The sequence below is a fragment of the Phalacrocorax aristotelis genome, chromosome 2, assembly GCF_949628215.1.
Source record: "Phalacrocorax aristotelis chromosome 2, bGulAri2.1, whole genome shotgun sequence".
NCBI classification, from domain to species: domain Eukaryota; kingdom Metazoa; phylum Chordata; class Aves; order Suliformes; family Phalacrocoracidae; genus Phalacrocorax; species Phalacrocorax aristotelis.
In genome coordinates, this window is record NC_134277.1 from 94,977,373 (window position 1) to 94,992,481 (window position 15,109).

The 15,109-nt window shown below is 39.7% G+C and overlaps 1 protein-coding gene across 6 annotated transcripts in view; it reads left to right on the forward strand.

Annotated features, from left to right (window-relative positions):
- FHOD3 (formin homology 2 domain containing 3) overlaps positions 1-15,109 on the forward strand; it is a 407,821-nt gene that overhangs the window by 298,062 nt on the left and 94,650 nt on the right. For 3 of the 6 annotated variants that reach the window (XM_075084394.1, XM_075084395.1, XM_075084396.1), the window contains exon 11: positions 14,754-14,879. The exons of 1 other annotated variant lie outside the window; for it this stretch is intronic. In XM_075084394.1, coding sequence (XP_074940495.1) covers positions 14,754-14,879 — 126 coding nt within the window. Of the gene's footprint in view, positions 1-8,491; positions 8,594-10,890; positions 11,269-14,753; positions 14,880-15,109 lie in introns of all 6 variants that reach the window. 2 more of the 6 variants (XM_075084393.1, XM_075084392.1) reach the window with 2 other exon arrangements.

Below are 15,109 nucleotides of genomic sequence, written 5' to 3' on the forward strand. Positions count from 1 at the left end.
TTATGTAAATGCTTATGGCTAAATCAAAGTGCTGGTTACAGTGGCGGGTGAGGATTTTTTTATTTTAGTTAGGATGGGTACATTCCACATCTCTTAGAGTTGCCGTCTGTGACAAATGCGGTGAGTGGTATGATAGGTATGAAACAGCAAAGTGGGGAGACTCAACACCAGCATTTAACGCAGGACTCAGGCTGTGATACAGATTATTAAAGGCCCAGAAGAGAAAAGAAATTAATTTACTTTCATTGCTGTAATAGAAGGAAACAAATGTATTTTCTTCCTAGACATTTATCTCTCATTCATGGTTTTGGATATTTAAAACAACTGAGGCATGAATCTAGACAAAGAAAACATCTGCAGGGTAAACACACAGTCACATATCTGTGGATATGCTAAGGATCTCTTTAATGTGTATACATATGAGCTGAGCTACCTAGCATTTCGGGGGGCCATTGAAATAGAATGGCATATGATCAGATGGGGGAGATATTAACTTTTTTTACGGTTTGGTTGGTATGGGCAAAAATGGAAATGGGATGTAAAAGCAGTGGGTTTGGAAAGAAGATTTATCCATGAAATTAAAAGGCTTGTTGAGGTAGCATCTGTTCACAGCATCAGACCTTTATTAGTCTTTGACAACAGTAACATACATAGTCTTTGACAACAATAACATACAAAATCTGATCTGTTATTTTAGGTTTGGAGCAGGGAGGACACATTTATTTCTTTTGTGCAGGTAGGGTTTTTTGAAGCATGAAGTCAAGCAGATTGGAAAGGAGAGAGAAAAAAAATGTGAAATTTGTGATATTACTTTTTGTAAGAATATCTTGGAAACTCCTGTAAGGAATGCAGTAGGGGAAGAGACGTGAGACAGGTTAAGAAAAATTTTATTTCTCCGTTGATGTATAGATAGAGATTGACCCGAAAATGCATGAGCAATAATAAAAAAGTATTTAGAAGTTACAGCTTAATTAGTATCTCATGTACCAGCCCTATTACTGTCTCAGGTTGATACCAGCACCTCTTATCTGAATTAAAATATCTCTGTAGAAATGTCAGGTTTTGTAATAGGGATACTACTTGCTGTTTGTGGGTCTTGCTGAAAAGAAATGTTTTATACTTGGTATACATGTGGAGTCCAGTTGGCAGCGCTGTACTTTGCTGTAAAGGTAATGGTAGATTTTCCCTGTTCGAATTTCAAGAGGAATGAATAAAGCCGTGAAACCTAAATCAGGTCATAGCTGCGTGGCAAATGAAAGCACAGTACAACTTAGTTTGACTTTTTTTTTTTTTTTTTTTTACTTTTTTTTCCACTGTGCATTTAGCTTTGGTGAACTACCTGAAGAAATGTAATGTTGAACCAGGATGTGAATACATTTCTCTGGAGGTCCATAGTAGTGTCTTATGCGCTTGGTTGTACACGTGTTAGAGAGTTCACCTCCGCAGTGTGTGTCCCGGTATTTGTAAACATGATCCTCTGAGGCCAGGGAAGTTTTTTTACACCTATAATGCCATGGGAGGAAAAAAAGACAGAAGTTTGGCAGGATGCCATTTCCAGATCTCTACCTTTGAAGTAAGGGGCAATAACAGTAACCTTCATGTGTCAACCAATATGCAGTTCCGAGCTCTGAAAATACCGTTTCTTCTCTCTTTCTGTATATGTTTCAGTATTTATTGCTCCTGAAGTCTACATCATGAGTGGAATTTCACTCATAAATTGAGGACAATGGCAAGCAATTGCAAAAGAAAATAAAATTACATCCACTGTGACTTGTAGAGATCTCTCCTTGACAGAACGTTTTTCATTTTCTGTTTGTTCACCTGTGAGGGTTTCAGAGAAGCAGCTTTCCATGTGCTGTGCAAGAGGTAGAACAGGTCAGAGGTTTGAAGCGGGGAGAGGAACAACCCTGAAGGAAAAATTTGTGAGATCAGCTGTAGAATTTAATTTAGAATAATATTGTGGAATGGCTAACGGTGATCTTATTTCACTGAATGTGGCCTGTCAGAGGCTGCTCCTCTGAAAGGCAGCAAAAGTTTAAACAAAAGTGATTGAAAGAAGCTAAAGTGAAAAAAACTTGACTTAATTACAGAGAGAAAAGGAAAGAGAAAATTCCTCATCAGCAATTAACAGCACATAGGGTGATTTTCAGAGAGTGTGGGAATAATGGCTGATAGCTTTACAATTCCCAGGTCCTTTCTCCTCTGGGTTGCTTCATAACTCCAAGGCCCCCTTTTTCACTGAGGTCCAGTGTTCACATTTCTTGGGAATTTCTATATAATTCTGTGGGTGGTCGCAAAAGGCTCAGAAGTACACTTAGGGCCTTGTCTAATAACCTGCAAAATTAAGAAGGAAATACTTAGTAAGGCTTCAGTAAAGGTTAAATGAGCCCTACATGGATGGGAGTCATATACCAAAAGGGAGATATTTTAATGTGCTGTTATCTCGTGGATTAACTTCTATGTGCATTGTATGTGCAGACCATAATGTTGGTAGCCTAATTATGGCAAGACCATCCTTTTTCCTATTGTTCTAGTCAAACATTAGTGGTCAAATTCTTCCTGAATTAAAATGATTTAAAGCATATCTTACACTTTAAAAACTTCCTTTGAAACCAAGCAAAGCAGAATGTGTTTTTGTGCTCATGCCTGTTTTCTGGCTTTGGGTTTTGTTGTTTTTTCCTTCAGCACAGCCTTTTATTTTTCTATTAGATGTATCTTTGGGGTTGTTTTTTTTTGAGGGGGGGCAGTGATAAACTTGTGTTTCTAGGCTACAAGCTAGAACAAAGAAAGCCTGAGTTTCTTCAAGCTGCATTCATCAAAACTCTGTGAAGGTAAGAGTTTGGGGGGAGCCTGGAGAGGTCAGTGGCTAGATAACCTTATACATATTGTTCAGCCTTAGGGACCAGTAAGGTAAGAGTTTGGGGGCAGCCTGGAGAGGTCAGTGGCTAGATAACCTTATACATATTGTTCAGCCTTAGGGACCAGTAAGGTGGAGAGCATTTTTTGGTGCTTCAAGTTCTTGTGGAGTGAGAAGCAGTGTCTTCAGAATGGTGCCTAAATTTTAAAATCTAGCTGTGGCTAGGTTAGGTGTGTGTTAGGGGCATAGTCTACAAGATGCTAGGCATTCAGCTGAACTTGTAGATGAATACTTTGATTGTCATTTTCTTTCATCAGTCTGTGTTTGTTTGTGTTTCTGTCTCTGCAACTAGAGTAGCTATTTCATATCAGCAGGACAAGTTTGATTGGCACTGTTTTTATCTCTCTTTTTAATATTATTCATTTAAAAAAGGAGAAAGGTTCTAAATTAGTTCTAAAGCCTTTGCCTGGAATTTGTTTTGATGCCCTAGTGGCTCTCTACCCATAAATTGCACTTTCATAGTCTTTTTAAACATGCATGTATTTTAAGGGGCTATAAATACTTCTATGTCAAACTTTAGTTGAAAGAACTAAGCAAAAACTGTGCCCTAATAGATGAATGTTAGTTGCCATGACTGATGATATACTTCATAAAGTTTTGTGGGGTTTTTGGTGTGTGTTTGTTTGTTTGGTGGGGGTGTTAGCCTCTAGCAGCAATCCATTTTAAAGATGAAGATAAACACGGTGATTTTTCTGAAATTTGTTTTCACTGCTATAAAGTTTTTGTTTAAATATGTCTAATCTGGTACTGTTATGGAACTGAAGTAACCCAGCAATAGCCCTAAAGTTAGCTGAATATATCTGATCCTTCAGCATTAGCTGAAACCCTTCCTCCCTGCCTCAGGATAAATGTTTGCCTTTTGTTGAACAGAATAGGTTCCTCTGTGCTACTGAAAAACAGGCTGGCTTCTGCAACCTAGTTTAATTGAAAACCTCCCTGTGAATCATTGTTCTTCATTTAATTCTCCTCTTGCATTTAAACCAAATGTGAATGTGGGGGCGGGAGGGGAGGGCAAGTGAGCTTTTCCACATCATCCCTTCTTCATTGCACACAAAAATGAACACATAACCCTGAAGGGTCCAGATGAATTCACAAATCTGCTGTTCTGTTTGAGTATCCATCTGTCTGGCATTCTTAGCTTTACAAGAATGTCATCTGTCTGTAGTTGGTGTTTTCCTGTTTTAATAAATAATCTAGTGGAAGTTTTCCTTTTCCACCTCTTGGGAAAGATTTAGCTAGCAGGTACTACCTGTTTTCATGGACAGAGTATCTGTTCTCTAACAATACTGAGAAACAACTGCCACTGTTGCTTTGATTGAAAGAAGAGCACGCTTGATTCCTGCCACGAGCTTACCCCTCTTTCTAGGGATAGTCCAGGGGTCTGAAACTGTGAGTTTAGTTGCTGAAAAAGGACTTTTCAAGCATTGGGCATCTCTCCTAAGCACAGACTTATTTCCATTGTGCAAGTTTCCCTCAACCGAACTTGGCTTCCGCAGGCTGGGGAACGTGCCCACCTCAATGTACAGTACCAGTTACCTCTGCAGCTGACACACGCAGAGCCAGCTCCTTCCTCTGGCTTTTCCAGCCAATCACCATGTACCTGCTCTCCTCGTAGAGGTAATCTTAGCAGAAGAAGAGAGCTTTCCAGTCAAAGCTGCATCTCAGCTTTTGATCTGGAAGTCAAGGAGATTTGAGCAAAGAGTCCTTGGACTGACAGGAGAATCCTCTCTAATGATTCTCTAAAATTAATCCTACCAATTAAGGTATGATGATGGGCGCACAGAGCCATTTCAGTGTTCCTAGAAAGCTGGAGGGGAGTGAAGACATCAACTTCCAGCTCCTGCCATAAGAAAAGCTGAGTCAGGTGATTATAAAGGTCCTCTTGCTGGGTCAGGAATAAGGGAACTCATTTTCATTATTTTGTCCATCTCAGGTCTCAGCATCTGACTATCACTGTCTGCCGTCAGCAAACACCAGTCCACGAAGCCAGTTGCTCTAATAGGTGTGTGTACTCCGTGAGCTCTGAGCAGATGGGGTACGTGTATCATTTGCACATGCTCACTTTTTAGAGCCCACCCATTTAATTCCTTTTTCCTTTTTATTATCCACAGTTCAGATATATGTGCAATAATCAATAAGAGATTCACTTCCAATAAAATACTCAGCTTGAAAACAGTATGCATCAAGGATGTATTAATATCTGATTATAAACTGTAAAAACAAGTGTGCCGCACAGGGTTGCTGTACATGCATATTTCTTTTGAAATATGATATTCTCAAATAACACACAAATTAAGGGGCTGTTGCTCTTGATCTATTTCTTCAGAGTACAGCAAGTCATAACATCTGAGAAACAGGGTCTTGACTTTTTGCTTCCTAGGATGAACTTGCAGATAAACATCACAGCAGACAGAAGTATTTCCTTCATGTGACATTATTAATAGTTCATGACCCATCATGAAGGAGGACAGGGGCTAAACATTCCCTTCAGCTGCATGTAGGTCATATCACCTCCCAGTCTAAGTTCTGTTTCACACTGTAGGCAGGAGTGTGCCTACACTGAGACACTGAAACCAAAACCATACAGGTCCCAAACTGGCCTTTATGTGATAATGGTTTCAGTCCAGTAACTGACTTAAAAATGAAATTAATTCCCTGTTTTATAACTTAGCCTTCGGCACATGGATGTATTGCACAGCTTACCTGAAAGAAGCATATGTGTAAAAAGCTAAGGTCCTTTAAGCGTAGCTATTTTATACATATTCTGAAAAGCTATTTCTATTTGAATCATGTTTTTAAGTAAATGCTGGTGCTTGTGGAAGGTATGTCACAGATGGCTCTGGAAATTGAGATATCACAGTTCCGTTTCCTGGTTTCTTTTTCAACTGTTAACCTGAGCATATATGGACATTTCTGTTGTAATTCTAAAAACTGCTTGGGCTTCAGGATTTTTTTGCAGCAACTGGTTCTTCCAGGGTAAGGTGTAGTACATTTTTTGTAAGGGACTGGTCATATATCCTAATTTCATGAAGGCTATTATACATAGGCTTAATTTAGGATGTTTTCATATTTATAATTAAGCTAGTTGTATGGGAATCAGATTTTTCCCAGTAATGGATTAGAATGATACTTTGCAAAGCAGTAAGAAACCCAGACAACTGTATTTTAAGTGATTACTGCTTACTGTAGTATTTAATATATGGCTCACTTGACAGTTGTAGACTTCCTACACAGAAGCTCAGCATTTTCAAAAACAAGTGCCTAAAATTAGAGTAGTAAGTCCTTATTTCTAAACTTTGGCTGGCTCTAGGGAAATCGGCTGTAGGGTGAAAGTAGTTTTGGGCTTCTAGGTACCAATTAAATATCCTATTCTCATAAATACTGATTACAAAAACTCTGAACGGTGGAGAAGGGAACAGCTTTCACTTCTGATAAATAAAAGCCTTGGTATCAAGACTTTAAGTGGTAGGTTCAGGGTTATAAACACAAGATGTAAAGACATGAGGATGATGAGATCTCAAAGAAAATACCCAGGACGTGTCACTCACCTGGCAAATGTTAGTTTAGGGGCCTGATAATCCTGTGTTATGAAGTGATCCTCAACCATGAGCTAATCCTCTCTGTTCTTGATGCTTTTTTCTTCTCACCTTCTCCTTCCATTCAGTGCAAATATAACTCCAGTGGTTCCCAGTTCAACCCATATTGTATAAACTCCTATCCTTACTACCCTGTACTGTGTGAACTGATAAACTCTCAGATAACCCCGTCAAATTTATGAGATCCACCATATCCAAAGAGTATTTCAGTTACGATTTTGAGCATTTCGAGACAGTTGAGGAGAGCAAGGAATTTGGCGTCATTGATCTGGAAACCTGGTGGGAGTTTAAAATGTCGTAATAACAAGGCCAGTTTTGTTTGTATTAGTAATAACCATGCTATCAGCATTATAGGATGCACTGTGCTTTTATCAGAGAACCATGATCTCACAGGGCTTCATGAGTTATTTCCCAAATGTGACTGCTGTAGGACTGGCAGATGCAGATGTTTGCCCTTCACAGGAGATAACAGCAAAGCTAGTATTGATCTGCTCGCTAGTAAAGAGAAGGGGTGATATGAGTGCTCCCTGGTCAACTGCTTTTTTTGGTTGTTTGGGTTGGGTTTTTTTTTTTTTTTGTTTGGTTGGTTTGGTTTGGTTTGGTTTGGATTTTTATTAGTATGCCAATGTATACATGTGTGGAAGTCAAGAGGTGTCTCTATAGGGGAGATATATGTTTGTGGAGGAGACAAGGAGATGGAGAGATGACAACTCAGATGGTTATGGCACTATAACACCTTAGCAGTGGTTAAAAGTGTCTACCTTATAGATGTTTGCCAGAGTATTGGAAAAGTTCCAGGTGCTGCCATTTTCCTGATTATTCTATAACTAACTCCATATAAATGCAACAAATTTTGGATTGACCCTTTGCATTGCACTTGATGAGTTCATGATCTCACATTGTAAATATTCATTATTCTTATGACAGGGAAACCAATTCTAAATGGAAAAAAGTGCACAGAGCATCCCTTCAGAATTAAAGAAAAGCAAACCAGCTTTCAGGAAAATGCAAGGGATATGAGTGTCTTAGAAACTTTATTACTGTTTGTATGTTTTACTTTTTGCATGGAACATAACCTAATGGTCTTCACCATTAAATCAAGTGAAGAACTGGATCAACTGCAAATGCAAAAGAAATCCAAAGAGAGAATCTAAATCTTCCGTAAGTCTGTTGGTTTGGGGAGGAAATGCGTAAATGGAAGGGAGAGGAGGCAGACAATATAGCCTTTTTTTGTTTAATATAGCTTTCTTTTTTCCTTATGTGGTTTGTAGGTTACGGAGGCTTTATGTGTGACTTATATTTCTCCTCTGCCCGAATTACGGCTGAACCAAAGTCTGCTTTCACCGTACTAATGACTCTTTACTGAAATAATTCATGTACTGGCATCCGATAACTTAAATATTGCTATTTGCAAATAGTCCTGAAATGATTTGGTCTCTCTGTTATTTCTAACTTAATGGTTTGCCCTGTTCTGTTTTCCAGTTGAGCTTAACAGGAATGTTTTATTTGTGTTTATTTAGAAAGTGTGATGTCCAGTGCCAGCTGTCCCATGCCAGCACAGCATGTACTGTCCTTTAAGCCAAAAAGACACAGTCTAATAGCTAACAAGTTGAACATTGGTATTGTCATTAATGTTTTCCTTTAGCACCTCTGCAGGTAGGGCAGCAGCAAATGGAACGCCAAGCTTGAGAAAAAACAATAGCATCTTTGGGGTCTTAAAAATTAGTAGTAAAAAATCTAAATAGGGGAGAGGATAATATTTTTGCATTGGTAGCTACCCTTGCACTGATGCATACTTAGCGGGAAGTTTTAGGTGGCTGCTTATCTAACACAGGGGGGACATACCACCCCGCCCAGTGTGTTTTCCTTCCATTTCTAACTTCATTCCATTTCTTTTTCTGGGGGCTCACATAATTTTCTCTTCCACCTTCTCTCTTTTCCATCCCACTGCATGCCTCTTTCCGTGGTCTGACCTCAGAGGGGAGGAAGAGTATGAAGAGGAGGAAGAAGAACAGCCAGTCACAGAGCCCAATACTGAGGATGAGGGGGAGGAAGAGGCCAGTAGGCAGGTCAAAGCCAGGTACTGGGATTTAGCATCATCCCTCCACCTTTTCCTCAGCCTCTGGCATGAACTCACCGCACAGCGTGCAGCAGCATCTACCTTTTCACTTGCATTCCTAGATCACCTGTTAAAGCCACTCACCAAGGAAATATTTTTGCATTTAAAAGCTTTGTTGGTGTGTGTACGTTAATGGAAACATGTTAGTTATGTAGGCTCAATGCACTAAGAACTGTCTCTGCTCACTGCCTTTGTACAAAATGAGTAACACAAATCTTAAAAGATTTTGCAGAAAGTGTAACTTCTAAGCATGACTTAGGTTTATCTTTTTAGTTAAGGGAATGGTGAAGTGTTGCAGTGCTTCGCTGAGTTAGGACATTGCTTCGTTTCTTAGGTTTTCATTCCTATTTTCATGATACAACCTTATTAGCAATATCTTTTGCTGTGAAGAACAACATTTTTGAATGCTGCCTATGATTTCGATCAATTATGTTCATGTTCTAATGGGAAAGAACTACCTAGAGGCAAAGCTGATACATATAATTATATACATACCTGCCCATCTGTATATATATGGATATAAGCAAACCACCTATCAAAACAATATTCTAATGTAAAATTTTCCACATATTTCTGAGGTATATATGGATTTGGCATCTGGCAACTTTATCCTAGTAAATTGGAAGACAGAAAATATGTTCTTTCTTCCAGACAGCCATTTGATTTAGGTTAAATTGTTTGGCTTTGCAACTCAGCAAATGAGATGGGATTTTTTTTTTTTAAATAAACCACATCCATGCAGACTCTATACAGCATGGAAGGAAGAAAGGAAACTGTTTAATGTGCAAATTCCAAAGAAAATACTGTACTGTTGTTATTAATATCTTCCAGTCTGCAAATCTTGCCAATGGCTGCCTGAAATTTCAAAATTAAGTGATAATTTCCTCAAATCCAGTTCTTAAAAGTCAAAGCTAAGACACAAGTTATTAGTAAGTCACATGAATATACTAAAATACTGTTTAAAAACGCAAGGAAGAGCCATGTAAAGGGCATGATGTGCTTTGAGGTCATCAGTCTTTTCAAATAATAGTCACTGTGAGATAACTGGGTGATATTCTCATGACTTTTCTAAATACCTCCTTTCACTGTCACTGTAGCATAACGAAAGCGTTGTGTACCCTGGCCGTTCGTGTTAGATGCTCTCAGGAAGGGGAGGACTAGCCTGGCATCAGTGACTCCTGTCATGCACAGCCGGTGCACTAGACAAAGGTTTCCAGATTGTCCTGTGCCTCTGTTGTGAGAATGATTACCTGGTATATACCTCATGGTTAACTTCATAGTATCCTAACATACATAACATGTATTATGTTTTTTGTTGCATACTCTCTGCCAAACCCACACTCCTCAGATAAGGGCCGTGCCTTGCATGCCTTTAGGTGGATTACAGCGGTGGTCTCAGGAGAATGAAATCAGCCACCTGCTGAGTGATCCAGCCTAAAGCCTATGCACAGTGTTTCTGCTGGAGATGCTAGTGAAAACAGATATCCTGGAGTGCAGATCCCATGGCTTTTCACCTGCCGTGCTGCTTCTGTCACTCACCAACACCTGCCTTCACTAGAGCAAAGCAGATGTGTTTTCTGTTGCACTTGATGCAACTCTGCAAGTCCCTAACACCAACGTGGGATGCTGACTCTCAGATAAACTAGTGCCTTCATACCTAGACAAATGATCTGGTAAGGCATTGCTTTTGAAATAATTCTAAACCTTAATTTTGACAGAACAGTGCTGATTATTTTTTATTTTAATCTTGGTGGATGAGCATTTTTATTAAAATATCAGATCACCAGGGAGGATTATAATCAGATATCTGGCCTTCAAGAGGCAGTCATGCAGATTGTATCTTGAAGCATCTATACTCTGTGGACCATGTTACCTAGTTTGTTGAGACTGCTTTGTACTGCTCTGACAATGCTTACAACCTAACTTGAAATACTTGACAATTGTTCAGAAAATGGTTGTGAAAAGGTTCATGAAAATTAGTTCTGAGGTCTGTGGGTTAAATCCCTTCCTTTCCTCTAAGCTGAGTCGCTTCCAGGCCTAAGTGTTTCCAACCCCAAGAAGAATCCCACTGGGATACAAAGATGTGAGTTCTCTTACTTTTTTAAAAAGAGATGATGATTGTCTAAATTTGGGAAGTTTTTGTTTTTCTGACTCTCCTTCACATTTTTTTTTCCTCCAAGCGGTACTATCTATTGATCTCTCTTTTCCCCATTTTTCTCTCCTTCCCTTCCCTTTCTCATGATGTTTTCCTCCTGCAGTGGGGTCCCAGGTGCACAGGAGGCTGTAGATGAAAACCTTCCACGGTGTTCTGACTCTTCAGCCATCTCCAGTGCCATTTCTCCAGCTGAGAGGCCTCTCTCCTGCTCTAGAGCGAAGAGCTCTTCTAGCAGCTCCTCTTCTGTGCCTGACTCATCTGTCTCTCATCATAATCCTGTCCTTTCATCACCATCTTCACCTGCGGCAGCATTGCTAAGTTCTTCCCAAAATTCATCAGCGTCCATTACTCCAAAAGCATCTCCAACAGTGGAGAAATTGCCTTACGTACCACATACTCCTTTTCACCTCTTCTCGTACGACTTTGAAGAGTCTCCAGCATCTGTGAAAGAAAAGGAAGCAGAGGTGATGAGGGAAAACAGGTAGATTTTATACAGCTGACATTAATTTTTAGATAAATGAATAACACCTTTCAAGAGTTTTATAGTGGTAATAATGCACTCTCTGTGTTCTATTATTTCCAGAACATACTGTATTAGTTTTAGTCCTGTAGCCTGTATTTTGATTTGATTTATATTCTCTCCTAGCCTTTGTTGCCTTCATTTCATCTTACTCCTCTTCAAGGTCTCTAGTTATTAAGTATCCTGGCCTCCTCTCTACAGCAGTAGATAAATAACCTGTGATTTGGGAGATCACAGGAGGGAGCACCATTTTGCTCTCATTTACAACAATGTAATTTGCAGACATGATTTCATTAATATTAATGGAGCTCTTCTGCTATAAAACCAAGAACTATCAGATCAGCACTTGGAATTCAGGGGTGAAATCCTGGCTTCAAAGACTGAACTGCCAGATCCTGAATTTGCTGTTAGTTTACAGTGCATATCCCCGTCATGTGCAATTTCAAGTTGTGCTTGTAATAAGAGAAGTAGATTAAACCCTGTAAAGAGAATACATCACTCAGAATAGACAGTTCTCCCTTCACAACATCTGGTCAGTTCAGCTGTTCCTCCTGCATTTCTCTTAGTTTTTAATTTTAATTTTTAATTTCCCCATTCCACCCATTTAAAAACAAAGAGAAGTTGTTTTGTCTCAGTCTGTTTTCAAGTAAAATGGATTGACAATAGGTAATGCTAAAAACAGTGCTAGAGAGTCACCTTAAAAAGAGGTTGATGATGTTTACCTGTCTCTCCCAGTGGTCAGTGTTCTTCGAATTAGGTGCTGAAAATGTACATGTATATTATGAGTGTATTTATTTCTTCCTTTCTCCAGCAGTCCTGAATTTCTGCATGTGAACAAATATTTTGATTCCTTTGATCCTTTTAATTTTAGATCTTTCTCTTCTAATAGGTGGGTGTTTTCGTTGCTTTTTCATTTTGCTGAAAAACCTGTAAATCCAAGTAGCTGTTGAAAGGGACTTAGTTCACATGTCTTTCCTTACCTACGGCATGAACACTGGGATTCCACTAAATTTACATTTTCCTGCATAGGTGCAACTTTTCCTTAGACCTCTCACATTCATTTATTGCTCTCTTACTGCAGCTTCTGTTAGTTATACTTTTTAAGAGTAGATTCCTAAACGGCTCCTGTTCCTGCAATATTTAGTATTTCTGCAGTGATTTTTTTTTCCCTCTGACCATCCTTGCACTTCTAGTTACCATGGAGGATCAAGGGCATGGTGTGGGGGAGGATTGTGCTGCGTTTATTTAGAGCAAAAGGAGGGAAGAGCTTGCATGATTTGGGCAGTAACGTGTTCATAAAAGAGGTAAATGTCTGGATACCTGGGATTTCTTCAGAGTGAAGGCTTCTGGGATAAGGCCATTGCATCTGCATTGGTATATGAGACAAAAAGGGAAAATGGAAGTAATAACCACCACCAGAGGAAGGTTAGAAATATAAACACTGTGTACAGGATACAGACTTACCCTGGTGTCCTGCTTTTGCCTTGCTACACTTCCAGCATCTCTGTCTCCCTCTAAATTTGATATATAGAGATGCCGTGTCCAGGCCATTCCCTCTGACTTTGATTTTGTTAATATTTGTAGGTCTGAGTCCATAGAAGTTGTGTTCTCTTCATTTAAATGGGCGTTATCTTTGGACTAATTGAAATTCTTTGGTCTGAAAAAGGATACTGCATTTTCAGCTTTTTCATGGCACAGAGGAGAAGACAAGCAAATGTAGTGGTTGATAAGAGGGTCTCCTTTCAATTGATTGAAATGGAAATGGAGGTTTCTGTTAGCGTCAGGAGCATACTGAAGGAGCTCTGAGTTGTCCTCTGGACAACGGAGTTTTGTCATCGCTTGCTTGGTATGGGCACAGGCAGAACATTTTCTGAGCTGAGCCTGCCAGAGAGAAGACCCACGTCAAGTCTGTGCTACCAGGGAACACCTGCGCTGCCTAGCTACGCAGCCCTCCACAATTACTTCCCATTCTGCAGAACTCCCTTTGTAGCTCAGAAACATGCATATTAGCATTTTTTGCTAATCATTCCCCTGTTCCTGGGCAGTCAGCATAGTGTCTCAAAAATAGATGGTGGTGGTGGGTTTTTCTCTAAAACATAAACCCGGAATTGTTGCCAAAGGGGGCATGTTCTCTAAAGCGTGATCCCTTCCGTTATAGAAACCCCTAACTGAAATCTGTCTTGATTTTAATGCAGGCCTTGGCAGGTAGCAATGCTGTTGTACCCTAAGGAATGAAGCTTGAAATTTTGAATGAAGTTTTGCATGGCTAGATGAGTGTGCTAAATGGTGCTGTAGGAAACCAACCAGCCTTTTCAAATATAATTGCTGAGTGAAATTACTGAGTGCTGATGTGTATGGGAGAAGACGCAGCTGAGAAAAGAGACAGTGAAGGAGCATATATTATATCTTATGAATTATAATTAGGAAAAATGGTGTTGCTCTTTTTCCTGAAGTGTGTTTTGTCATTTGGATGAGTTGGCCTTGCAGAGTACTCACCTACAGAGCATCATATGCTTTCCATGTGGGAAAATGGTGGCGTCTGTGAACAGAAATGTTAACCTTTTCCCAAATCAGGAATCTCTCCTTGATATGCTGTTTAAGTACAATGGTTAAAAGGCACAGCAAAGAAACACAACTGCCTTTTCTATTCAGTATGGGAGCCAGGATGAACACATTGGTACCAGGGACTCTAGGGAGGTGGCCGTTCCAGGGGTCCTGGAAACAATTTCTCTTTGATCAGCAAGCTCACATTGAAGCCAAGCAGGTTTGGGGTTTTTTTAATGGAGGGAGTAGCTGGTAGAAATTCCTAAAGCCATGCTTCTGGAGGCATGCCTTTTTAACCATGGTGATGATTTTTTACAGACATTGTAAGAAATGGCACATAAGCTATGACTTATGTTGGGGGAGGGCAAAGAAAATACTGCCTGCTTTAATTGGAAAGAATGTGGATGCTTTTCATTTATAACGCACACATTTGCAAATCATGGACATCCATGTTTAGATCATGTCTCAGGATTGCTGCCGTTTTTCTTATTTTCACTAGAAATTAATACTGCTGACTTGGACTGGTTTGGTCTCTTTTCTAATGGCTGGTTATTGGCTCCCAAACCAGCTAATAAATTTGAGTAACTGAGCGGTAACTTAAGTATTCCTGCTCTGAGCTGTCACTTGGGAGGACCATTCTAATCTCTCATTATTTTCCATACCAATAGCTCGGTATTTGATTTAAGTATGTTCATGTCATGGTTGATATTAAAATGAGATGATAGGTTGCATATTTTGAAGCTGGGATTAGAACATCATTTTCAGAAGGTAGATGTTTGAGAAGTTCTGGGGTATGGGGTCACCGGCACCCTCTAAACAACAGGATTTACTGTTGCATGCCTGCTTGCTGACAGATTCTTTCTGTCTCTCCCTTTCTCCTACCTTCCTTCCCATTGCTTCAGATACAATAGCTACGGCAGCAGCTCTTACTCTTCTCCGCGACCTTACTCTGGTGTGAGTGCCCCAACAACACCCACCTCTCGTTATGGGACAACTCTCTCGCCACCTCAAGAGACCAAATCTGACAGGTTTGTAAATTAATCAGTGTTTTGACAACAGTTGCTTTGTAGACAGGACAAAGGAGATAAGCATAAGCTGTTCTGATTGGGTACTGGAAATATTTTGTAGCCAGAGCTTTTCTAACGTTGGAAAGAGAACGTACAAAAATCTAGATGTGTTCATTTCCCACTCATTCTGAAGCCTTTCTCTGACTTGGTGTTAAGGGCTGGATGTATTTCCATCCCACTACTTTTACTTC